Raw genomic sequence first — 27,462 nt, 5'->3', positions numbered from 1 at the left:
GGGTCCAATGGTTATGAAGGCGGTTTCTACACATGCTGTAGAGGGTAGTGAGGAGCAGATGGGGTTTGTTAATCTTGGGATGGTAGCCCATCTAGGAGAAGGCAAACTCTGATCCTAAACCTCCACTGCCTTGTGGAGTATCTTTAGGAGAAGAAAAGGCCAAGGAGTAAATCCTACACAAATCCAGAGTGGAGTCCCTAAAGAGGTTGAGTAGTGCCTTGCATGCCTCCTGCCAGCATCTTCTGCAGCCAAGCTGGTGCTAAATGAATATAAGCTTTCCATTGGACCACATCAGTGAGTCTGAGAGGGGGGGTCTTGTGGACTGGATAGCCCAGGACCTCCATACACACTGCCCAGGCTTGCGCACCAGGGAGGTCACTTCAGTGCTGCTAACACAGTGCACCCCCAAAGGCGCACACCATTGTTTCTCAAAACAGACAGATGCTGAGGCTGTACATACACTATACATTTAAAGCACATTTCTCGAAGAATTCTAGGAACTATAGTTTACCCCTTACAGAATAACAATTCCATGCAACACTTAACAAACTACAGCTCATTGTCAAAGAGCTACTTCACATATGCATGTTCCCTGCATCTTCATCAAGGGGTTGCTTGTGTGTATGAATGAATCATAACAAATCAAATAGGAAAGAATCTATTCAAACCACATGAAATGCAATGCTTTTCACCATGAAGCCAGTTCACACGTTAAGGTAAGAAGCATCAAGAGGAGAGCAAACCAGTGGTGATAATCAAGTGATATAAATACATCTGTGAGCCAGCATTAAGATAGCCCTTTGAATCTCTTTATGGAAGTGCTTCTCCATTAACTGCATATCCTGGGATTGTAAACATTTGTTAAATAACTCATGTCAATTATTTAAGGGGGTTCGGATCTGGGGTACAATTTCTACCTTTTGGTTAGGAAGACAGTACTGTATACTGTTCTGTAATAACTCAGATATAAGAAGCAGATGTTTTCAGGGCAGGATTCCCTCCCCCACCCCCGCCCATGCATAGAGTGCTTCCATGCAAAGAGGGAATCTTGAGTGGCCCATGATCCTGCTTCACATAGTCGTTAGAGCTGCTCTTTATGCAGAGGATTTATTCTTGCTGTGGCCAAATGTGTGACCAGTAGGGGGCATGGCCAGCAAAAGAGAGAGAGAGAGAGAGAGAGAGAGAGAGAGAGAGAGAGAGAGAAACAGACAGACAGACAGACAGACAGACAGACAGACAGCCAACAACTCTCCATTTACGCAAGAATATCCATAAGATCTCTTAATGAAGTTGGACTTCACACAATATTTTATGTGCTTAACTCAATAGGGTAAAGGTAAAGGTACCCCTGCCTGTACGGGCCAGTCGTGTCCGACTCTAGGGTTGCGCGCTCATCTTGCTCAAGAGGCCGTGAGCCGGCGCCGTCCGAAGACACTTCCGGGTCACGTGGCCAGCATGACGAAGCTGCAACTGGCGAGCCAGCACCAGTGCCGCACACGGAAACGCCGTTTACCTTCCCGCTATAAAGCGGTACCTATTTATCTACTTGCACTTAGGGGTGCTTTCGAACTGCTAGGTGGGCAGGAGCTGGGACCGAACGATGGGAGCTCACCCCGCCGCGGGGATTCGAACCACCGACCTTACGATCAGCAAGTCCTAGGCACTGAGGTTTTACCCACAGCGCCACTCGCTTAACTCAATAGTCATGGAATATATCCTTACTGGTATCAATAGCTGAATAATTCAAATTTGAAATAGAGACACTTTCACAGACAAAGATAGTTATTTGATTATGCTGCATTTATTTATTTATTTATTTATTTTGAACCATAACTTCGTCTATCTGTATTGTATTTCTTTGAATTTTTATCCATGTAAGTTGCTATGAGATTCTCTTTTGTAAAAATAGCAAATAACTAATACAGCAAGCATTTTATTTTTTTCAATAGCATTGATGCAATAGCCTGCATTGCAACAGAGAAAATAAATCCTTAACCACTTTTGCATTGATTTTTTTAAAAAAATGAGGTTAGCACTAACGCAGGAGAATAGACATGCTTCACAGTTTGTCTGGGTTTAGCACACCATATACCATATACCTTATAGATGGTACATGGTGTTGTACTTTATATTATTTTCCAGTTCCCAACACTCAAGATTATCAGTCAGAACTGTCTACATACTGGGAAGAAACCTATTGCTGAAAGAATATCCGGCAATGACAATGAAATTACATTTGCTTTACTCTCTGAGAGTTGTCGTTGGCTCAGTGGAATGTGTAAATGGCTGATTTTTGGCATTGTCTGCAAGCAGCACTGTGATGTTATTCTGTTCAACATGAACAGCATGAATCTTTATTCTGAGAGACCAACATAGTTTGTAACTGATGGTACAATGGGAAAATAAAGGACACATGCCAATAGGCTGATGAATGTAATCAAATCTGAGTATTCTTCTAGGGTAGGAGTAGCCAAACTAGTGCCCTCCAGAAGTTGTGGACTACAAATTCCATCATATTTCAATACTAATTAGCCATCCTGTCTGGCACTAATAGGAGTTGTACTCAAAGACCTCTGAAGGCACCAGGCTAGCTACCCCAGCTCTGGTGGTGGTGGGGATTGGGGCCAGATTCAATTAACTGCTCTTGCTAGCAAAAGCCAGCGCCAGGACTTCAGCTAATGTAATGTGGTTTCCCCACTCTTCTCCCTCTACACTTGGACTGCACTCCGAAAAATTGGCTGGGTGGGGGTTTGGGAGAACTTGCAAAACAACTCACAGGGGAAGGAGAGCAATTGGCAGCAATATCCTTAGCTCTGTGTTGAATTTTGCTCCGTATTTGTGTTATAAAAAAACCTTTGTTTTTAATTCCACTTCGCTAAAAAGAAAACTCTCAAATTGGCTAGCTACCAATAAGAAACTGCATAAATATGTATTAATTCTATATTTTAGGTCAAGATGAGTCAGGGAAATCAATAAGGACATTCATAGCACATTAATATTTCTTAAGCGGATGAGGAATCAGAAGCCGTCTTAATGCCAGCAGACCATGGCCCATTCCTAAGATACCATGCTTTCTACTATAAGTGCATGTCACTTCAATGTTCAGAGCTATCCCATGTTGATCCATATCTTCCTTTACTGAAGTAATCAAGTAGCAAAGGCCCCCACTCATAATCCAGGCACAGAGCAATTATTGGATATTTGCGCCAAATTCAGCTAACTAAATACAGCCTGTTTACTTTGAAGGCTTATCGCTTGCATGCCTTGGCTGCTGTTTATCCATAAAACACCCAGAAGGGGGGAAAGCCCCACTCCCAGCTAACCCAAGCTGTAGGCAACAATTTTGTAATTCACTGACCTCAAAACATAATTATATATAATGTAGTTCTGAAGGAGATAGACTAGTCTGCTGCCCTTCATCTAGCCCAAAAATGGGAAAATTCATGTCTCAAAGAATGAAAACCTACACACAAACAGACACCAGCCTGAGTTTTACAGCTCTTGTCTGTAGGAGCCTGAGTAATGCCCGAGTGGTGTGCCTTGACTCCCATTATGTCGATCCTAATCACACACACATTTGTCAGTGGGAGATTAAAAGCAGCAGGAGAAGCTGAGCAGCATGTAAGCTCTCAAGAAAGAGTCAGGAGGGAAACAAAATATATTCAGAAGGTAGCAGAACTCTGCAATCTGCCCGTTAAATTCAGCCCTAACTAAAATGCTTGCGGTGATGAATCACTGCCAATATTTTAACAACATCTCAGAGTAGCTTTTCTCCTTAGCTCCCTGATAAACTCTGTATCCTCAGGCTGTGCATGCTTCTGATAGAATGGAGACTATCCCTTTTAATTTCCACACACCCTCTACTCATACACTTCAGCCAAAGATATATTGCACCTCATCCACAAGTGCAGGGTTGAAGAGAGACAAAATTGGATTGCAAACAGCACAACTAATTCTGTCATGTTTCAGTCTCACTTGCGCTCAATCATAGGTCTGTTCCATCCAATCTGTGCTGATTGGTTCAAAGAATATGCAAATGTCTACATTAAAATGTTACTTATTGTGTGTTTTCATAAAATACACAGGAATGCATCCAACAAAGTTGTTCTGTTGGCACAGGGACATCCACCTTTTCCTCTCCCTCTCCCCTTCTTGCACTTCGCACACCCAGCCAAGTCCTGGGGTTTCCTCCAACTCTCCAAAGCTGGTGGGGGCGGGACACAGAGTGCAGAGAAAAGAAAGGGAGAAGAAATCATGTTGTGCAGGTGGATGTCCTTGTGCTAATGGGATGACTTCACATTTTGCAGTGATCTTCAATGCTCCCATCACCAATTCCTACTCACTAATTTTAATATTGCATTTTTTTAACCGGTTTGTAGGGTGTCACTCTGCTACAGAGAAAAACAGCATGTAAGATTAACTGCATAGTCATTTTAATGGAGCCCTATAACAAGCAATTCCAGCTATGTGAAACTAAATTTTGATGAAGGCAAATAGCTAATATGAGTACCAAAAAGTGGAATTCATCTCCTTCAGAAATCTCTCTAGAGTGATTTTTGTGTTTGTCATTGACTCTCATCTCTTAGCTATATCATGGGTTATTAACATCTCTTCAAAGCTCACTTCAATAATCAGGGTTCCTGATCAAGCAAAGGATTCTAATTGCATTCAGCTGGACACAGAATCTCCCTGCAGACCTTTGTGCTCAATGCACAAAGTGTCAGGAGAGGACAGGAACACTGCACATGGGGTCACTGGGGGTGGTGCTCCCCTACAGGCATTATTCTGAATGCCTGAAGAGGAGTTTGGTGCCTCTGGGTGGGAGCGGAATTCCTGAATTGAGGAACAGACACTTAGAATATCTCCCTCGCCTTCCTTGCTGTCCTGACTTCATTAGGCTGAAAAGAGGCAATTAGATAAACAGAGCGTGTAAAGGCCATTGCTGAACCTCTGCACCTCACACAGAGAAGGGAACTTTTTTGGATTAGCAAATATATCAGAAGTCCCAACAATACCCAAGCAAAATAAAGTGTCCTTTGGGTTAGCATCTTAGCAACAAGCAAGCAGAAGATGTGAAACGGAGAGTGAGCTGTTCTTGGTCCTGAATCCTGGTTTCTATGTATCCTCATAAAGTAATAGTGTCCAATCCCACCTCCCACCAAATCAAGATAGTCACTTCTGTCAAGTATATCCTATGATTCTATTTCACTATAACTATTCTGAAGCCAGAGAGAGGCATCAGAGTCCATCACAGACTTAGGTTCTCTTAAAACCCAATGATTTCCATTGTATTTGTGTGCATATTTGTGCAGAAGATTATGGTCAGGAAGAGGGGAAGAAAATAATAGGAACAAATGCCTACAGTGTTGAAAAGTTCCTGAAATGGGATCTGAAATCTTAAGGAAGCAATAAGCAGAAATTATTGCAAATCACAATATTGAGACAGTGAAGTTACTTACTCCCCTTAATCTGCACAATAAAAGCTGGAGGTGCTAAAAGCTTCTATATTCTGATCTACCACCTCCATGGGGCATTACTGGTGAGAGGGAACCCTTTCTGGGCTTCAGGCCAGGATTGGTGCACATGACCTTTCAGCATTGTTATCTTCTTAGATTAATAAGAGCCATTTCAAATATTTTAATAATACATGTAATATGGAGCTTCTACCATTTTTGTTCCTTCTTATTGTACCATGTCCAGTGAAAAATTAACCTTGTGGACATTCAGAGATTTGGCTTCCTATGTTACATGAGGGTTTATCACCTGTCTTTTTGAAACATTTTTTACCTAAGCAGAATTTCTACATTGAGTTGGAAAGTTATAGACTTCAAATATTGCACATTGCAGATCCTGTTAAGGACATAGATAACCCTGTTTCACGTCTCCTATCTTATTGAGTCCAGCAACAAGCACTTCACTGAATTTCAGATAAGCTAGATCTACTTGAGTCTTCCTTGTTCAGAAATTCAATTATTCCCCCCCCCCAAAAAAAGGATATCAGATTTGTCTGATATGAGTGAATCCATGCTAACTTTATATCCTGGTTGATGTTGTATTTCTACTTGATCTAGCTGATCAAACTAATCATATTCAAGGTAATGCTCTTTGCTTTTTTAAAAGAAGATTGGCAATCTGTTATCTATCAGAGAAAGCCAAACACAATGAGAGTGAGAGAGACTTAAAGAACTATAAACAATTGTGCTGACTATTCCTAGTGCTTGTCTCAGCACTGCAAAAATACTGCATAGTGCCACTATTAGACAGTTACTCTCAAATTTACATAGTGGATTACTTTAATGTCTTTACAGATACAGTGATTAGATAGATGCAGATAATAATGATAATTCTACTTAACAGCAATGGGAAGAAAACTATAGACCAAAGTTACACCCCAGTGCACCCAAAGCAGCCGTTAGTTAAGAGATAAAATGCACCTTCTTGTATCTCAAAATTCTGTTAATGGGCTCTTTGGTCTATCCATTCAATTATATAGAGAGAGATAATCAATGCCTTTTTCTTTTGATTGATCATTTCGGCTAAACATACTTGGCAGCCACAGTTGTTGACTACCCAACACTTCTCCTTAGCCCACAGGTCTCTATCAAGTGCAAAATGTGCTAGTCTTTCTGTACTTGTACAAGCCAAAATTAATAATCAAGGGAAAGTATATTGAGGCAACCCATGAATACATACACACACTCATCCAGAGAATGAGAGAAACACTATTACTGCTTTACTGGGTCATAAGAAGAAAAATGGACCCTGGACGAAATTTGGAGATTTCACCAATGTAAAGACTAGGAGCAGAATCCAGCCAAAGTTACATTCTTTTTAATCCCATTGTTTTCAACAAAAAAGATTAAGCACATTCCTATTTAATCAATGGAATTTAACGGTGCTTAACGTTTGCAGGATCATAATCCGAGAATTCCATGGCTGCTTAGTGCAATGCCCCTTCTGTTCTCACCTAAAATCTTTATTTTCCTCACATGTCTCTGAAAATAAAAAATAGTGATAACAGAAAAGATATAAAACTGGAAAATGCCTTGCAGAGAAATAGCTCTAAGAAGCCCCTGCAAATGTACTTGGACTAAGCTCTACTGAACTCCACACTGGGATGCACTTCTGAGTAAGCATGCACAGAATGAAGCTGTATAGGACTCAAGCAAGCAAGATTATGCACTACAGTGGAAGATATTCCCACTTTAACCCCAAAATAATGATTTTACTTTTCAGGAAATGTTTTCCCCATATGACAGTCAATCAGATAATATAGCCAACCCACTGAATCTTTTATGAAGAGGTGAAATGGGCATAGGGTTTTTCAGCATCTCATTATACTCATCACTGATGCCCCAGAAGGACAAAAAACACCAAATACTGCTTGGATAGATGTCCATTTTTGTTTTGGTTTTTTCTTAGATTAGAAACTCCTGTTGAAACCCTTCATTTTATAACAGCTGTGAAAGCGTAATTTATTTCCTCCATTTGGCATTCTAATGATACCAAACAACCAAATGAGTCTATTTTCGGTTCCAGCTTTTGCATTGTATTTAAAATCGTTTCTAAAGATGTATCCACAGCTGGCCCCAAGGACCTTTTTCCTCCCTGCTACTGCAAGTTACTCTTGGGATATTATCTAGTTTGCAGTCTCAGCACTGAGAACTAAACTTAACCAAAAATCTCTCTTCCAGCTGCTTCCTTTTTCATAGAATCAGAAAAGAACAGTGGTAGCCAGTTGGACATCCTCTGCTCTTGTTGTCTGTGTGCCACAGCCTTCTGGTTCATCTGGTTTAAGGCAAAGCTTCACATCTCAGAGGCCAAGGATTATAATGGTCACTTGAAAACATACATTTACAAACATAAAAACAAAAACGCCTTTGTGTGTATTCTGACAGCCTTTCATTACAATAATTTAATTGTGCAATAGAATTGAAGTTGTTGTTACTCTGTTGCGAGAGATCCAAATGTCTTTTCTCTAACTAGCTTGCCATTTTACTATAATGAAAAATCATTGTAAATTATTTCCCTACCTGCCTGTTTTAAGGGCTGTGTGCTCCCCAACATACCAGTCTGATGAGAGGACTTGTACTAACTCTTAAAATAATTTTTCAAAAGCTGCTTGGAGTACTTGTCAAACAGGTGGAATAAGAATAAAAGCAACATGAGATTAGCATATTTAACGAACATGAACAAAGCTAGCTAATGTCTGGTCTAAACCACTGAGCCTCTTGCGCTTGCTGATCAGAAAGTCAGCAGTTCAAATCCGCGCAACCGGGTAAGCTCCTATTGCTCTGTCTCAGCTTCCAACTTAGCAGTTTGAAAGCATACCAGTGCAAATAGATAAATAGGTACCACTGTGGTGGGAAGGTAAACGGAGTTTCCGTGTGCTGTGGCACTCATCATGGTCCTCCGTGTCCCAGTAGCAGTTTAGTCATGCTGGCCACATGACCCAGAAACCTGTCTGTGCACAAATGCCAGCTCCCTTGGCCTGAAAAGTGAGCCTACTGTCACACCCCATAGTTGCCTTTGACTGGACTTAACCGTCCAGGGGTCCTTTACCTTTTACCTTAGTCCAAACTACCCTTTTGATTCTCTGTCATTTTTAACCACGTGTCTCTTTGTCTCTGCATCTTTGTGGTAGAACATGTTATTGTTGTTGTTTAGTCATTTAGTCGTGTCCGACCAGAGCATGCCAGGCACTCCTGTCTTCCACTGCCTCCCGCAGTTTGGTCAAACTCATGTTAGTAGCAGTAGGACATACATCTATTTAATAATAAAAAATAATAATAAAAACATGGGAGAAATGAAAGAATATCTCCCATCCTCCTTCATGCATTCAACAGAAACAGGATAATCTGTTCCCAGTGTTGTGCTGCTTTAGCAGCAAGAATAAAAACTACTTTTTCATTCTTTCTGGAAAGGTGATTCTACAAGGTCTCCTTCCTGTAGGATCATGCAAATTTCCGCTTTCCTCAGAAATAAAAGCGCATCAGTGCCAAGCAAAAAGCGCAGAAAGGAGTGTATAGAAAAAGAGCAATGATTTGCCTTGAAAGATTTATAGTTCCTGCTGGCCGATGAAGAAACACATATTTAAATGTGCCCATAGAGGATATGTTTATCAGTATCTCCAAATGTCTTTGCTTGTTAGCCAATCAAACAGTATGGAGAGCATAACTGAGTATCAGTTGTTTGGTGGTAAAATCAAATTTAGAATCTTTTGGATTCATAAAAAAAAATCTCATTGCCTAATCTGATTACCAGACTCACAGCTGGAGGTGAAACAAGAACCCCCAATTATTTCTGAGCAAAGAATATAGCAAATTACTCTTGATGTGTAGAGAATAATCATTCACGAGAAGAGATTTGAACATCTTTAGTACCTTAGAAAGTCTGTTTTTAAACAGGGTTTCTGCTTTTATTCCTGGCTAGGATCCATCCTTTAACAGGATGGCCATCTGTCAAGTATGCTTTAGTTGAGATCCCTGCATTTTTATTAAAGTTTAATAAAACCAAAACAGCTACAAAAAGTACAAAAAATAAGAAAAATACAGAGTCCTCTCTTAAAGGTAGTTCTTAACCCTTACCACCCACAGAAGGTAGTAGCCCCTATCAGTTCTCCCTTGGGAACTTTCATTTCCCCTCCAACCCTTTCACCCTGGGTGGGAGACCAACATTTCCCTGCATCATACTCAGGGTCCTTCATCAACCATCTCCAACCCCTTGAGTATACAATTTCTGCCTGGGACTAGGCATTTGCTTTGCAACAGATGGTTGGCTGGGGATTAGCTGTGTTATGGGTGTAGCTGGTGGAAGTGCAGCATGATTTGAATGTTCAAGTTTTATGTGTGTGTGTGTAATTTAAAGTAGCTTCACACGCTTCACATTGCAAGGTATACTGGTATGGTAGCCGCTGTCTCCCAATATCCTTCCTTCTGAATGTAAGTGGGTGATGACATTCAGTGGCCTTACTCTGTTCTTGTGTCTAATTGAGATGCCCAGATTCTATTATTTAAGGAGATATGCAATATAGTGGCCTGCACTGTCTTTGGGAGAGCTTTAAAATAATTAAGTTTTCTTCTGTAATATAATTTGACCTTTCTGCTCCCTTAATTTACTATTATCTTTGCTTTCTGAACATTTGTCAGATTTTGATTCATTTCTAGAAGGCATCTGGTAGATAAAAGGTTGGTTCCACCAAAGACATGTTTCATGAGATCTTTTTCATCCTGCTCTGGCTAATCTGCTTAGCTTGTGCTGTGATCAATAAAGACTTTTAAATTGTATCAGTAAAAAATTATTACGCTGTAAATCAAAACTCTCTCTCTATCAGGGAAATAATTCTTTTTCTGCCTAAGTGTCAGAAATATTTTTTTTCTTATAGAATTCTGAATGCAAAAAAAAAAAAAGACACCAGATTAATTTCCCAGTGTTGAAAGGATAATAAGGTATTTGGGTGATTTTGGTATCATAGGGAGAATATCAAAAGGATGTCCTTCCATAATATGAACCAATATGAACTATCAAAGTTGCAAGAGATACTTGCTCTTCATTCCCTGAGTTTTAACATTCTTACTTTACTGGAGTGGCACACCCAATTCAAATAAACCCTTCTGAACTCTAGTCCTGCTGCCCAATACTCTCTTCAGGTTATCTGTTTTATGAGTAAAGAGGATTGGGCCTATTATTTTTACAAGATGGTCCAATTTGGTAATTGTAACACCTAGCCTTTGGTTTATTTAAGGAAACACTTACACATGTTTTCTGTGGGGCAAATGTATGGCAACATTTGGGCTTTCTTTTACAACCATGATTGCTGCATTCAATGGGGAGTTGCGATTGTTTGTCCCAATATTCCATAAACCACTGTTTGTAGCTGGACTGCATACCAAGAAGCGACAATACCATACTGCCTGCTAATAAAATGTTACAGAATATCAGGCGGCTACTTGATTTATTCTGTACAGAGTATGAAACTGAAAAAGCACACTGGAGTTTTAAAAGTAATTTCATTCCAAATATTGAAAACATTCATGAGAAAAATATGCTTGATTTGAATTGGATTTAGGCCCAGTTCTGACCAGCTGAGTCTCAGCTAATGATTCTTTAATAATGATACAGCAAGTTCACTATATAAAATATATATCAATAAATATTATTATGCTTCAGAACTGTTTATATGCTTCTGAGAAATGCCAGGAAGCAACAGAGAGAATATTTTAGTATAAACGGCAGCCACCTAAGTCAACATGTATACTTGTTAGAAAGGCAGTGTATTAAATTTTTAATAACTTTCTTGATTATATGACCTAAGGACTTAAAGCAAATTTTATAGCCATTACTAATCATGTTGCTTAACTGAACAATACTGGGATCAGTTTGAGGCCAGAGCTTTAGCTTACATAAATTTCAAAATATTAAATTTTGCCAACAAACCTACTATCCACAAAACACCCCAATACAAATGCTCAGCCTAGTGAAAGGTTCCCAACGCACTCCTAGGGGGAGATTTTTGCAAGGCTGAGGCCTCAGAAGAGAATCATTATAATGACTTCCGAAAGATAAGCCAGCTACATTTAACATTTATTATTTTATAATTTTATTATTTTATTTTGAGAGGAATGTGGGATTAGCAGTCATCATCAGCTTTGTGGATACTACCTGCTGTGAGTAACTTGTTACTCTCTTGCTGGGATTGTAATTAGAGTTTAGGAAATTTGACCATAAAACTCATTAGTATTAGCACACTTGAATTTTGTGCATGTTTAGCTAACTTCATTTTGCGGCCTGCAATTGCTTATTCTTCTCTATTTTCCTTCCCAAAAAGGATGCCAGAGGGGCTGGAGCAGATGCTACTGCCGCACAGATGATCACTTTTTCCTTCAACCTCCTGTTGTGAAGAATCCTTGGCATCAGTGCCCAAACCGTATCAATTTGTACAAAATATTGGACTGAATCCTCTGCTACACATCCATTCTATAAAAGCAGAGGCTTTAAATAGCTAGCAGCAATCAGTGACCATGCACACATAAATAAACACAGTGTTCAATCCAATATAATTGTAATAATAATAGATAAAATAGTAAATAAATAAAGGCAATGCAAAATATGATTGGGGAGCACGAACAATATAATGGCTTTAAAGGCTAAAATACAGTGACGTCTGAGAAGCAATCCCTCAAAGAGGAATGTAATGTGACATGGTTGTTGCACTTCCATGGTAGTATCACTCCTCTTTTGTGGGTTATATATGCAGAAGGTCCCAGGTTAAATCCCTGGCATCTACAGGTGGGGCTGGAACTGTCCTTTCTGAAACCCTGGAGAACCCCTGTTAGTCAGTGTAGAAAATTGTGAGCTAGATTGACTGATGGTCTGGTGGTATAAATCATTTTCCTATGTTCCTATTTCTCTGGAGCACAAACCACCATTCTCAATGCTTGCTGTGTGGAAGAATCAGAGTGTGACCACCTGTCAAATAATTAAGACTGATGGGTGTTTCCCACCCATAAATGGCATCCCCTTGAGACACGTATGCCACTATAATGTCAAGGAGGAAAAGCATTATAGTGGAAGCTGCAAGAGATTTTTTGGTGGTGGTTTGAGAATTAATTGTGTTCCATCAATTCTTACCCAGAAGAATTGTGACTGTAGTCTTAGAAATAAAATTGCTCAGGAAGAAGATTTTTTAAAAGCAATTTTAGTGTCCTAACTCATTTCTGCTTTGAATTTCAGGTGAAGGATATCCAGTGCTGAAATGATGAGTGTTTCTTGTCCTGTTGCTATAGAGGGGATTGCTCAATGTTTGGCAACCATGTTTGGAGCAAGATCCCTGTACCACTAAGTGTGCTTTTGGGCACCAAACACGGCTGTCTGGATACTGTATGGCCTTTTTTGCAAGCCTAGATTTATGAGGAATCATTAACTTGGAGCCTCAGGTGAGTTAGCAGTTAGTTACAATATCTGAATAGAACCTGTTTGAAGCTAGGTTCTCTGGAGTGGAAAATTTTACATTTTACATTATGGAGATGGGTGCAGCAGGGGGATAATTGAAGGGATGCCTTTGTGGCATGGATGGAAGCCTACTTGAATGACAAGGGACAGGTTAGCTTTTACAATTGCTGCGGTTGAGAGATTCTGTGAGTTTCCAAACTCCTCCCACAAGCCTCAAGTATAGGCCTGGGTATCATGTGATTAATGCTAAGCTGCGATTTTGCATATGCATATCCTTGTACATGCACATGAGGACTAGGAACTTCCTCCCAGTACAAACACATCACATCAGAAGTAGAAACTGTCAATTGGAACCAGTGGTATTCAATGAAATTTTTTGTAGGGGAACACTTACCGCCAGAGGTTAGTGCTTGCGATAGCGATGGGGGGGGGGAACGTAGTGCGCTTGACGTCCTTGACATTGCACGCATTAGCATTGTGCCTCTCTCCCTAAGCTGGTCAGAAGCTTCCTGGGCTTTGGGAAGGAGTCACCGGGCTTTAAAACTTACTGGGAACATTAAGGGAATTAGCCAAGTTGTCCATGTCTACTGACCATGCACCACTGGTTGGAACAATTCATGGAATCATAGAATTGTAGAGTTGGAAGGAGACCCCAAGGATCCTCTAGTTCAATCCCCTGCAATGCAGGAATAACAGCTAAAGAATCATTGACAGATGACCGTGCAGCCTCTATTGAAAAAGGTTCACTGAAGGAGAGGCTAAAACCTTCAAATAAGGCAGTCTGTAAGAAATTTCTTCCCATTGTTTGGTCTGAGTCTTCTTGTAATTTGAATCCATTGGTTCTGGTCCTACCCTATGGAGTAGCAAGAGCAACCTTGCTGTATCTTCCATGTGACAACCCTTTGGATACAGTATTTGAAGGTGGCTATCAAATCACCTCTCTTTCTTCTATTCTCCAGGTTAAACATACATAGCACCCTCAACCATTACTTATAAGGCTTGGTTTTCAGACCCTTTATCATCTTGGTCACCCTCATTTGCACACATTCCAGCTTTTCAATATCCTTCTTAAATTATGGTGCACAGGACACAGCACTCTAGATGGGGTCTGACAAAAGCAGAATAGAGTGGCACTATAACTTATTTTGGTGAAGTGAAAGCAGCTCTCCCTGCTCAGTTTTCTAGACTTAGATGATCTCAGAATTTAAAGAAATAATTATAGGGTAATTCAGTCCATCCCCTGTATGAAGCAATGCCGCCTTTTTGTGCATGTATGTATATGGGAGAAGGGTCCAGTGGGGAAAAGAGAGGTATCATACTATAGAGTAAGATAATACAACGGTATGTAGTGCATGCCGAAGGGGAAGATGTTGCTTTAAGAGATGTGATAGTGCCCTTACAGTGCCTAGGCAAGCCTACTCAGAAGTAGGATCCATCAAGCTGAATGGGACTTACTCCCAGGTATGTGAGTACAGGATTGCAGCTTGTGCTCAATGGGACGTACTTCTGAGTAGACATGCAAAGAACTGTGCTGTTAGTGTTTAAATATAGATACTTAGTCCATTTCATTTAAGGAAAACCCAAAACCTATACATTGAATGTGGTGTGATATAATCCAAGTAAACATTAATAGGCCTGGTCCACCTATCACTTGCTTTTAGTTTGTTAGATTAATTCTTTAATTACAAATGACAACCTGAAGATTATGCAAAATGACAAAATATCATCCATGTTCTCAGAGAGTGTAAATTTGAATGATGAGATGAGAAGCACACAGGAGGGATAATAATATAACAAAAATGACAACTAGGGCACAAGTACTGCAATAGACCTAAGAATTGACCAGAAGGAAAGAAAAAATAGGATTATACAAGAGCAGCTTTGAAATAATATAAGGGTAGAACATCTCACCAGAACAACTTGTGAGATTTAGCAATCCATGTTATTCTTTGATAACAATAGTTCATGTTTGGCATGTGGCAAGTATTCAACTGCAAAGACATGTCGTATCCTACAGCTAGCATGGCAAAGCTTGCAAAGTTTATGTAAGTAATGTTTCTGAAGCAAATGTGTCATTAGATTATAAACTACATCTTATACAACAAAAAATAATATTTAGAATTTATTGAACTCTGATCAATTTGTACAGACAATATGTTGCTGGGGATATAATAAGGAAAATGCTTATTTGAAACATATGCTTATGCAATGTCCAACGCTTATGAATTTTTGGACAAAATTATTAGTATGTATAAATATGACAACTCTTGCAACATATTAACAGATTGCTTTTAGATGCAGATTGTGTATGAATCTCTACTGTTCACAACAATAACAATGCTATGAACCAGAGATCCATGTGCATTCCAGCAGATTTGTTGTTCACACTAATCTGCTTCATTTGTTTAAATTAGCTGGAAAACCATTGCTGCTGAGGGAGCCTCTTATGTACACACTGGAATAATTGGCATCTGAAACAGATCACTGGAGTGGGGCAAATGAATAAGGAGTTCTACATTGATTGCTCAGCATAAATATTGTTTACAAACACCCAATAATAATTAATTAATGGCAGCCTAATTAAAACACCACATCTTTAAATTCTGTAATCATTTTAGTTAATTAAGAGTGGCTTTTGTCCCTCCCAATGTGAATATTGCCTGCTGTCATTTACCAAAATTCTCCTACTTAGCAGAGCCATCTTCCAAGAACTCAGAATAGAGTTCTGCTTCTCACTGGAAAGCACCTTAGGAGCTGAGCTGAGAATGTATTATTTATGTCTTCTGAGGTTACGTCACAGAGTCAAACTGTGTTGCAAGCAGGAATGAGACAAATGAAGAGCAGTAGAGAATCAGCAATAAAAACTGAAGCAGCACTTTCAAGTAATTTGTTTAATAACATGTCCCGGGGAGAAAGACAAGGGCAGGAAAAGCATGAGTGGTATCAGAACTGCATGTTCAGGTCACAATAGTTGATTTATAGGAAGGCAGCTGTGATTCTGAGACAGAAAGAAGAACGCACTGATTCAGCATGAAAACTGTACAATTGGGTTCTCATTGCTTTCAGTGATCAGAGTGAACAACAGAAGATTGCTGATAAGTGCCGTGAGTAGCAGTGACGGTAATATGAATTAAGGGCTGCCCTGTCTGACATCATATAATGGTTTTCTAATAATAAAAAACTTAACAGAGAGATGCTTCAGGAAGGAACAAGAAAGTATTTCAACAATTAATTTTTTAAAATTTTGGGTTTTTTAAAATACTTTTTCCTCTGGCCAAAACTTCTACTATAAGTGAAGAACTGTGATGAGTGGATACTACCAGCTGTGCCTAACTTGTTACTCTCTTGCTGGGATTGTAATTAACTGGCTAAGAAACTGGCTAAGAAAAAATTATTCAAGGGGGCATTAGGAAACCTCAGTTGTCATTCTGATTTGGTAGCTTGGCTTTTATGTCATGCAAGGAAAGTAAGTTCATTAGGAACATAGGATGCTGCCTTATATGGAGGCTGGTAATTAGTCAATGTGGCTCAGTATTGTCATCAGTACATTGACTGCTAGCAGCTCTCTTGAATTTCAGACTACACCCAGGCCAACAATGCCTAGTCCATATCTATACACCAGAAAGAATATCTGCACAGTACTACAAATAGAATTCTCATTATACCAGAAAAATGCAATGCGTACAATAGCCCTAAGTATGTGCTGTGCTTAAGAACCCAGTCACAGCTTTTGCTTCAAATACTTTTCCCTTTCTTTCTATGACTGGACCACCAGCTGAAAAACAGTCTCCTAAAGGTTGCCAATTACAGCCAGGAATTTTCCAAAATGTACTGATTTTAGAAGTCCTGAGCAGCAGTAACTTCCAGATACTTCAGAATGCAATGGCTTGTGAGAATTGTCCTGCAGCAATAACCTGGCTAACAGAACAGTCTTTGCATGTCTACTCAGATGTATAAAAACAAGAAATCTGTTTTCTTAAACTAAAAAAGTGCAGGCAGCCTGTGGGTGAAGAAAAAAACCAGTGTGCTTCCTACAGTGCACATGGATCTCTAGTTTGGTGGTTTTATTTTTTGAACAGTAGATGATCTTTGTTTGCATTAAACAATCAAGCCACTGACACTGGATCAAATGGTAAGCAAATGTCAACAACAAATCTTTGAAATATTGGGTTTTTCTGAAATAGTATTGCTTTGGGGCATAACTTTATCTTCAAGGAGAGAACTGAAATGAATCACCCTATCTGAGAAAATACTGCTTTGCTGCTTACTGTATTCAAGGGGCATCAAGACACCTCAATTATTGATCTACAGTTCTTTATAGCTTTCTTTAATATGCTTTACTGCTACCAGCAGCATATCTTTATAAGTTTATATAAACAGAAACTTATATCACAATCCTATGCATGTTTACTTGGAAGTAAGTCCCATTGTGGCCAATGTAACTTTCTCCCTAGTAAGCTCATGTGGGACTGCAGCTTTAATATAGCATATAACCAATGGCAACATATATGCAAAACAACCAGTGCATGCATGAACTTATCCATACCAAACTACAGGGCAAAGCAAGGCTGGGTATGTGACTGAAGCCTCTGTTGCTGTCTGTACCAGTTTCTGGAAGAAGCAACATTGCTGCCTTCTTTTGGAAATCAATAGAGACAATGGGAGGCTTGATTATAAATCTTATTCATTAAGACAATGATGTGTGAACCAGACTAATGTCCCTCTCTTACCTAGTTAGCAAATCTAAATAGGCTTAACCTTTTCATAAAAGAAAGCACATTATTATTGATGTTTCCAAAGTGGCCATGTTTTATAGTAGTAATAGTATGCCAACTGCAGAGAAGAAACTTCTTCCCTTGAGAGTTTGCCATTAAGGTTTAATATTTGCACTATGCTTTCTTTGAATTACCTATCATCTGCTCACATCACATAACATCGCCGCACAAAATCATTTGGGCTTTTTTTCCTCTTTAATGTCAAGGTCTTGCTAATATCACACTACCCTCCTCATTATCAGGACTTAAAGTACATTAGACTGCTGCTCATAAACACTTGGCAATAGGAAACAGAAGTCAATTTGCTAACAGTTTGCTTTGTGGAAATGCTTTTCCATGAAGGTGAAAGTCATATGTAGACAAATTATGTCATTTAAACACCCTTGAACATAGTACTTCAAAAGCAGCTTGTAAATGCAATCAGATTTTTATTTTTTTTAATCCAATGAGGGATGTTAACTGGAAATGGAAACTACACAACACAGTTAGTGCATTTTTCTTTGGAAAACAAACCCCTCAATGCCCTGAAGATTCCACAATTCAAAGTCTTGTAGCAATAACTTGGCTAACAGCATAGGCCTAGTCATGTCTACTCCAAAGTACGTCTCACTGTTTTCAATGGCGCTTACTCCCAGGTAAGCATGCACAGAACTGCAGCCTAGGCATGCTTCCAATATATTGTTAAACATTCCTCCTTTCCCTGACACAATGAGAAATCCAAGGGCAACTCTACTGCCTTTTGTTTGCTTTGATGACTGAGGCTTAGGGAGTCTTTATAATATACATTTTACTTCAATATATACAGGTAGTTCTGCTAACTCTGCACCAAATTCCCAAAGAAGCCCCCTCCCAGCCCCTCTCCAGTTTCAGCTAAATCCAACCCAAAAACCCTCTGAGCTCCTAATTCAAAATACAAGTTGTTGTTTTTCTGATGCTACATACTTCTGCAAAAATCTCAGACCCCAGCTTCTACAGGTAGAGTGGACTGCACCACAAAATTATATACAGGTAGAAAACTAGAACAGAGGCAAGTGGCTCATGACAGATCCTCCCCTGAACAACAGACATTCTCATCTTTAAAAGAAGACCTGATATACTACTGCTTCAGTTACTAAAATATAAAGGCCACTGGCAGAAGACACAGCAGTTTCAGTCAGAAAGTAAAGCCATTACTGCCTAATGATGCGTTTAAGCCTTGAGTGAGGCCACTGCAATTATGATACAAACTGGATGCAAATAAAAACAAGCAGTCACTGGTCTGTTCGTCTCTCTCTCTCTCTCTCTCTCTCTCTCTCTGTGTGCGTGTGTGTGTGTGTGCACTCAGCTATACAGCTGCAAATAATTTTTTTTGACTGTGTTGTAAAGTGCAATATACAATTGCACTTTACAACACACTAGATGGCAGCTGTGAGCTACAGCAAATTCAATGCCTTGTTAAAAAAGCAGTTTCACAATGTTTTTATCGTGTGTATAGATTCCACTGGTGTGTGTGTGTCACATATGAAAATAAAAAGGTAGAATTTTAATGGTTTAGTTGTTGGCATGAAAGCTGCTTGCAACTGCAGGTAGGTGACACTCTCACCAAAAAGCAGGCTGCCCCTTTAATATTTTTTAACACTGAAATGAAGTGATCCTTTCCGCATCTTAAAAATATAGGGAAGGCTGAATGTTGATGATGTTTTATTTAATACATTTATACTTAGCAGCTTACAAAATAACTTGTGTGTGTGTAAATAAAACAAACAATGAAACTGAGAAACTACAGTGTAATGCAATGCAATATTACGTAAAACTATAATACAATGCAATCAAACAACAACCACTCCCCAAATGATTGTACTGCAGATCTCTTTAATAAAGTGGCAGCTCTAAATCTACAGCACAATCACATCCTTCCCCCTCTCATGTTAAGCACTTTGCCAACGTAAGAGGGATGTGGGCCACCTCCTTTAAAGCACCATCCAGATGCCTTCAGGCATTGCATTTCGTGTACCGACCATCTGAGCCATGTTGACACAAGCATCTTTTCAAGTGACATGGTCTTCCATGAATAATTCCATACAATTGGACGTTATAGTGGAGTGTAGGGTCTGTTTAAGTTTGACTTTTCTGCTCTATATAACTAAGAGAGTGGCAAACAAAATCAAACTTTTAAAAAAAATTCAAGGTAATTAATTATTCATTAAACAATCTGCAGACAACTAAAAGGTGCATTTATGCTAATGCTATTAAAAATGTATAGTTGGTAATGAATGGAGAGTGCCCAGACACCTTCTCTTGGAGTTTGGATGTTCGTTTGTTATTGGCACCAGCTAACGGATAATGCTAATGGGTAATAGAATTTCTTGTTCTTAAAGGGGAAATCCTTTGGTAACCAGGTATGAAAAAGGTGAGGAACACAACCTTCCTGGCATTTTATCACTGAAGAATGCAAGATGGGGGTTGTATGTTAGAATGCTTCCACATGATTTTTATTTGGCTTTAAAAATATACAAACCCTTCATGTAAAAATAACTTTCATGTCAGGAAGAATGCTAGGCTAGAACCAGACACATGCTAGATTTCTAAGGGCAGGAAATGTGTTTACAACTGAGAATACTGAAACATGCAATACCCCCTCCCACTGCTCGATTCTGAAGTACCAGTCTCACTGGATTGTACCACATGCTTTTTCTGAGCATGTAGTTCTGCAGTAACACATTCTTTTTTAAAATGAACCCAACCCATTTTCTGTACTGCTGTTTTAATATTCCAATCATACCTACATTTGTTAAATTAAAGGACAGTCAAAACAAATCAATTATATACTGTACATACCAGACATGTTATTTAAGTTTGAGGCTTGTTATCTCTACACACACACACACACACACACACACACACACACACTTTTATCAATTGGGAAATCATACTTTCTTGCCAAGTGTACCCAGATTGTTATACTTTTATACAGTGGTGCCCAGCAAGACGAAATTAATCCGTGCGGTTTTTTTGTCTTGTGAAGCACGGCTATTAGTGGCTTAACGGCTATTAACGGCTTAGCAGCTATTAGTGGCTTAGCGGCTATTAACGGCTTAGCGGCTTAGCGGCTTTAAGAAAAAGGAAACAAACTCGCAAGAACTCGCAAGATGTTTCGTCTTGCGAAGCAAGCCCATAGGGAAATTTGTCTTGCGGAACGACTCAAAAAACAGAAAACTCTTTCGTCTTGCGCGTTTTTCGTCTTGCGAGGCATTCATCTTGCGAGGTACCACTGTAAGACCTCTATCCAACTTCCCCATCAACCATAGCTTCTTCTTTTCTCTATTCAATTTCAGCTGAGCTTTAATGGGAGCTGCTTCTGCCATTTCTAATCTTCATGCGAACACATAAGGAGATGTAGTTTATGTGGCTTGGTGGGAAAGATGTGGGATGCAGAGCTGAGTTAAAATTCTCACTCAGACATAAGACTTATTGTATTAAATTGGGGAAGTCACTAGCCCTCTTCAGGAATACTCTAAACGAGTTCAGCATACAGACTTGCAGAGGTTCTTCATGTGTTTTAGAATCATGGGAAGTCTAGGTGGGAGCTTCCACATGAACAGGAGCCCCAACTTCAGACAGTCTTACATGACTTCCAATATGACAGGGATTGAAAACATACTTGTCCCCATGGCCCACCTGCCTCATGTGTTCACAGAGCTTGGTTAGAGAATGGTTAAAGAGGCTTGCTGGTTCTCAGCTTCAGCTACTCCATTGTAAAGTGAATTATAAAACTGAACCAAATCATTGTTCATGACAGTAAAGTCTGGCATCATATATTGTAATGTCGCAAAAAATATTCACAGGATGACACTGACCCTTAAAAAAAAATCATGTTTTTATACACACACACAATTTTTAAGGACAGTGATACAAAAAATAAAAATAAAATCCCTCACAGCAGATGCTTTGAAAGTGAAGTACGAAGGAAGGAAAACCTTCAGGTCACTTGGTTCTTGTTGCCTCTATTAACTTTGTCAGAATATGAACTGAATTACATCCATTTAAACTTTATTGGAAGATTGTTGGAACCTCTTGCTGTTTGCTTCTAATATCTTGAATTGCTATTTTCATATTCTAAAGGATCTGCCTCAGCAGAAAAGCAGTCATTTACCGAGTCTTTGGCAAAAGACAATATGCTGGGTCCTAAATTCAGCACAATAATGTGCAACCTAGGTCAGCCTCTCCTCTGTAGATCAAGATAGAAGATATCTGCAGTTCCTATTTCACTCTTCTGAGTCTGGCAGGTAAAAGTCCTAAGATGGTCAATTTGCAGTTGATTCATAATTTGTCATGTTAACCAATTAAATGCAAATACCGTTGAATACTATCAAAACTCCAGTATAAATACTTTTCTGAGATGTTGAAAGACGTGTGAAATGGCTTGCACAGGTTTTTTTAATCACTTTTGATCAGAAGAAATGTCCATATTTTATACCTTTCATTCAATGTTAATTGAAGTAGCACAATATAACTAAAATAGCTTTAAAAATAAGCAAGTGGGTCCATAGTTCCAGCCCCCTAATTAAACTTTACCCACACCAGTTAATCAATTAAAATGTCAATTTGATTAACATACCGTACCTATTAAAATGAAAAGTTTGCAACCCAAAATAAATTTATGTGTAACTATGAAGCTGTGCCTTGATGTGCTAAAGGCCAGTATCTTCCTTCATTTTGACTATCTGGCTGAAAGAGCATCCATCTTCCCAAAGTGCTCTTGCATGTATGTGTTTTCTGCTTCACTGATCAAATAAAATACTTGCTGATGTTAGTTCAGTTGTAGAACCTCTCAGCATGCAACATCATCGCCCCATAATATTTATGGAGAAAAGGTGTCAGCCATGCATGACACTTTCCCAAAGTTATAGATATTTTTTTCAATCTCATTAATGCCTTTGTATCACTCTGCAAGACTTTTAAATATTGAGAGAGTTAAGCTTCAGTAAGGACAGTAACCTTGTGTTTGAGGTTGCATTCTCAGAGTCAACCTAAAATAAGAGATTCCAAAGAGACTTCAAAGCCTTTTCTTCTTTCATGGGCAGTACTGTAGAAATGCTGAGTGGAACTCACTCTTTTATAGAATTTAACACCAGAGAATGCCATTGATGCAGCTATACAGCACAGAATCTAATCCAGTGCACACTGTGCCCATGCTGCATGTTTCATAAGTCTTTAGGTTACTGCCTTGCCAGAAAATGGCTTGCATTGGCACAGATGCAGCAGCAGCATATGCTGAGTGAGGCAAGCATGGCAAGACCTCCAGCTATGCTGTGAGTCAAGTTCATTGCTAATGTAACACCTTACCTCTCTGTGTCAGGCAGCTGGTAATAATACACTACTAAATAATTTTGTAGACCACATTTCACCAATACAGAAAAATAAAGCAATCATAAAACAATTAAAAATGATTCAAGTGAAGTCAAGAACAAAAAGCAGAAAAACACCACAAACCAACAGCGACAATGTAAGCTAGCAGCTGAAAGTGGGTTGAAAAGTGCTACTTGCACGCACAGGAACAGTAAGCCCCTTGCCAAGAAGCTGGTGGCAGGGGGTTGCAGAACTAGAATAATCATAGTACAATGTTATTTTATTGATTACAAATGTAAGTAGGCTTTGGCTTAGGCACTGTGTATCCTGAATGATCCAGCTGCTTGCTGGATGATGACCATTGAAGGTTGATTGTGAGATAGGGTTGCCCTATGACATATATCAAATAGAAGCAACCCATCAGGACCACCACCTTGGGGAGTGCTATGGCCCTCAACCCCCATCTGGGTGTACGGACAGAAGCACCTCCTTGAGGATCCTTTTAACGAGATACCCCGTTTCCTTGGAGGGGGAAGGCAGACACTTAAACCACGCTCCCTCCACTACTGATGAAGAATCCAAGCCAATGCCTTATCTGCCCAAAGTTGTGACAATTGCTGAGACAGGCAAAAAACAAAACAAAACAAAAAAACCCTCAGACAGGCCCAATTTGTCTGGAGGAGAAATTCCTCCCTGGTCCCAAATCCAGTGACCTAAACTTTCATAGCAAGGTCATACAGTAAACCATGCTAACAAGGTGGGAGAGAGACTAACTGGCAACAGAATGTGGAGATGGGCCTGAATATATCCTCAGGGAGCAACAGAGTCCCAGTCAGAGCCGCCTCTGGGCTTGCTTGTGGTTGATCAGCGGGTGGGAAATTCAAATCCCAGTTGCCAGTGGGAGAAGACATGACGTTCCCTGCCAGCTGTTGAGATAGCTGCTGGAAATGGGGGGGGCGGGTTTGTGTGGAGCCACAACTGCTGCTTCATATTGCATGTTGAGCGGAACATGCCCACAGCACACTAGAACAGAAGGTGCTAAATTCACAGCCTATGGAAACACAAGTTCTGTGGCAGCGACTGAGAAGGGTTTGCTTCTTATGAAGACAAATCTAATCACACACTCTGGGGAGGTTCATTTGGGGTACTCACTACAATTCCTGGATAGTTTTAGGGAACAATAGATCAAAGTCAGTACCCAAAGAAAGGTTGGAAAATGCAATGGTTACAGAACTGCAGTCATATTGCTTTAGTCCTTAAACAGCTACACTGGTTACTAGAATATTCTGAGGTCCGTTTAAGGACCAAAGCGATATGACTGGAGTTCTGTACCTATTGCATTTTCCAACCTTTCTTTATGGGCAGCCCAATAGAGCACATTGCAGTAGTCGAATCTCAAGATTATTAAAGCATGGGTGACAATGGTCATGCCTCTGTCTTCCAGCAGAGGGTGCTATTATAATACTGTCAAATAATGGTTAAAAGCATCCTGAGGTTATTTAATTATTCAGGACAAGGTCTGTATACAGAAGTACTCTCTTATAGAAAGGCACTTTCCCCTTCCAAGCAGTCCCCTTCCAAGTCCCTCATTACTATCACATCCACTTTGTCTGGAGTGGACTGATCTTAAGTTTATTTGTCTAGCTCAGGGGTGGTGAAGCTGAAGCTTACCCCACCAAAGCACTTTAGATTGCCCAACAGCCCTGTGACTTCTTAATTTTGACCTTGGCTCAACCCACCACTGTGCTGGGACTATCTGAATTTGGATAGTGTTCTTCAGAGTTTACTTTCAAAGTCTTTCTCACAAATTAGTATAGCTGCAAGGCAGCGGAGGTTTAAGGTAAGTTTTCCTTCTCCTAGATGGGCTACCTCCCTAGCTTAATGAGCCTCAGCTGCCCCTCATTTCCCAATGCAGCACATGCAAAAACCACTTTATTAACTGTTCGACTCACTGCTCAATCTGCCAGAGCCTGTCTTCACATGCAGGGGGTAAACAAGTCCCTAACTCATTGAGGGATTAAGATCCATTGGCTACCATCATCTTGCTTAGCCAGACAGTCAAAGCTGTTTCCCAGGATGTGGCTGCTGTCAGATGCTGACAGCTTCTAGGAGCTGCATGTGAGAACTGAGTGTAGAATGCCATTATGCTTTGGTCATCTTTGAGACATCTTTGGGAAAAGAAACAACTAAGGAGTAAATCCTACACACATCCAGACTGCAGTCCCTAAGACAGTGTTAGCTTACATTGTCGCTGCTCCTGCCAAATGTATTCCTCTGCTTTCTTTTGGACCACATCAGTAAGGCCAAGTGGGGGTGTTGTCGTAGGAGCAGCCCAAAACCTCCATACACACTGCTCAGGCTTGAGACCCAAGGAGGTCACTTCATTTTGACTTCATCCCTGGAGGCACATTCCATTTTCTCTCAAGAGAAGTGGATGACAACAACTTGGCTAGAGTACTGCATTGCAAAATTGGGAGAAGTGCAAATTTCAAAGGCTGGCTGTGTTTTGGTTCATGTATTGTTTCAGAAAGCATAAATTTAGCAAGTTTGCCTTTAAATGTAAACTGAATTGAATTTCTCCACCATCCCAACTTTTCAGAAAGTGTGGTTAGGATTGCCAGCCTAGTGTGCTAAATGCTATGGCTAATAGCATTGTTCACTGGCTTGACCAGCAAAGGATTTCCCACTGAAAGTATGGTCTGAGGCACAAGCTATATGTAACAGTAAAGGTAAAGGGACCCCTGACCATTAGGTCCAGTCGTGACCGACTCTGGGGTTGCGGCACTCATCTCGCTTTATATGTAACAGTAGATGTCTTCAAATGTGGGTTATTCTGTCCTCAATCACAAGCAGGGACGGAGCTACCTGCCCCGGCACCCAGAGCAGTGCAGGGATGGGGCTAGCTGCCCGCAGGGACGGGGCTAGCTGCCCACATGGCAAGCATCCCTAGTCGCCTGCTGCCTGCATGGTGAGCATGGGGGGGGGGCGCTGCTAGCTGCCCATGCAGCAAGCGTGGGGGGGTGTGGCATGACGATGTCACCCACCCTCACTGCTGACACCTGGTGCACACCGCACCCCCTGCACCTGCCTTCCTCCACCAGTGATCACAAGGAGTAAGGTGACTGTAATTGTATGCATTCTTACATAGAACTAAGCCCCAGTGTGTCTCCCTAGCACGTGTTTTTCAGGCTGCAATGTTTGAAAAGCCAAAGGGATGCATATCTTAGGGATACTATACTCATACTCTAAGTTTCCCTCACTCCACACTTTGGTTCTAACACCGGGAATAAGTCCTTTTAACATCAAACATATCTACCCTATTCCTAGTTCAAGTTATGAACAAATTCAGTATGTGAATGCAAATAATTGAACTTTGCTGCCTTCTTGTGGTAATACGGAGAATTTGCTGTTAATCCTTTATAGAACTGAATAAGCCTTACCTTCACCATTTGGGGGATAATGACATAGGCTGAGGCCTGGTCTAAAGACAAAGCAGAACGAGATGATAGAATCTTGATTTGGTAGAGTGGGCTGTACCATTTCAGTCTGCATGGATGCACCTCACATTTCTAATGTTCCCCCATATTAATGTTCCCCCACATTAAAGCTTTCTACAGAAAATGAAAACAAAAAATATGACGGGGGGAGGGAGATTTGGCTTAGTGTTCTCTCTACTGTGCTAATTTCTCTTTGCTGCAACTATGTTTCTAAGTAGAGCATTCAAAAATATAATCCCTGCTTGTAATGTGGGGGGTATTACCACCTCTACCAGCTCAGAACATTGCCATCACATTCTTTTTAATGTGTGTAGACCCAGACATTAGTGACCACTTGCTTTGCTTCACACTGGACAGGGAGGAAAGTTTCCTGGGTCATATCATTTCTTCCCTGTCACTGTAAACCCTTCTTTTGCAATGGTAGGATTGAGCCCCGTGGTTCCTTGTTTACGTATTTAGATTCAGAAAAAGGAAGTGGTGGAGTTGACTAACTAGCTGACGGGTTTTCTGAGAAAGAAAAGAAACCGTTTGGTTCACACCGGAAGCTGTTGCTCTGAGCAGTTTATTTGCAGCACAGTTTTGAAGAAAGGCAAAAACTTGGGAATTTACCAGTCTGTGTGGGATGAGTCCTGTTCTTGGATCACTCGCAAGATAGGCATTAACAGGCTTGTAACTGGCTAGGCAAGAAGAAGAGAAATGGATTCACGAAACACTCCCTATCGCTCAGAAGTGGCCCGCTGGTCCCCAGATGAGTTAGCAAACTACTTCAAGAGGGTAAGTTTGATTTCAGTTTTCCTGCTCTAACTTTATGCTACAAAAACTATTTTTGTTACATGTACAGTATGAGATGATCACTTTATATGAATCCTTGGGAAGCCATTTCTGATAGACTTTATGCCTCCTTCTGAATG

General features: G+C 40.2%; 2 protein-coding genes across 4 annotated transcripts in view; one reads left to right on the top strand and one right to left on the bottom strand.

The window, feature by feature from the left end:
* KCNIP1 (potassium voltage-gated channel interacting protein 1) overlaps positions 1 to 27,462 on the bottom strand; it is a 565,439-nt gene that overhangs the window by 499,079 nt on the left and 38,898 nt on the right. The window lies entirely within an intron of this gene.
* LCP2 (lymphocyte cytosolic protein 2) overlaps positions 27,039 to 27,462 on the top strand; it is a 36,605-nt gene continuing 36,181 nt past the window's right edge. The window contains exon 1 of the mRNA XM_083490856.1: positions 27,039 to 27,325. Within this exon, the coding sequence (XP_083346982.1) occupies positions 27,248 to 27,325 (78 nt within the window). The 5' untranslated portion in view covers positions 27,039 to 27,247. The remainder of the gene's footprint in view (positions 27,326 to 27,462) is intronic.

This window comes from Podarcis liolepis, assembly GCF_965112155.1.
Source record: "Podarcis liolepis genome assembly, chromosome: 2".
Lineage (NCBI taxonomy): Eukaryota > Metazoa > Chordata > Lepidosauria > Squamata > Lacertidae > Podarcis > Podarcis liolepis.
Note: the sequence above shows the minus strand (reverse complement) of the source record. Positions and strands in the feature narration are given on the sequence as shown.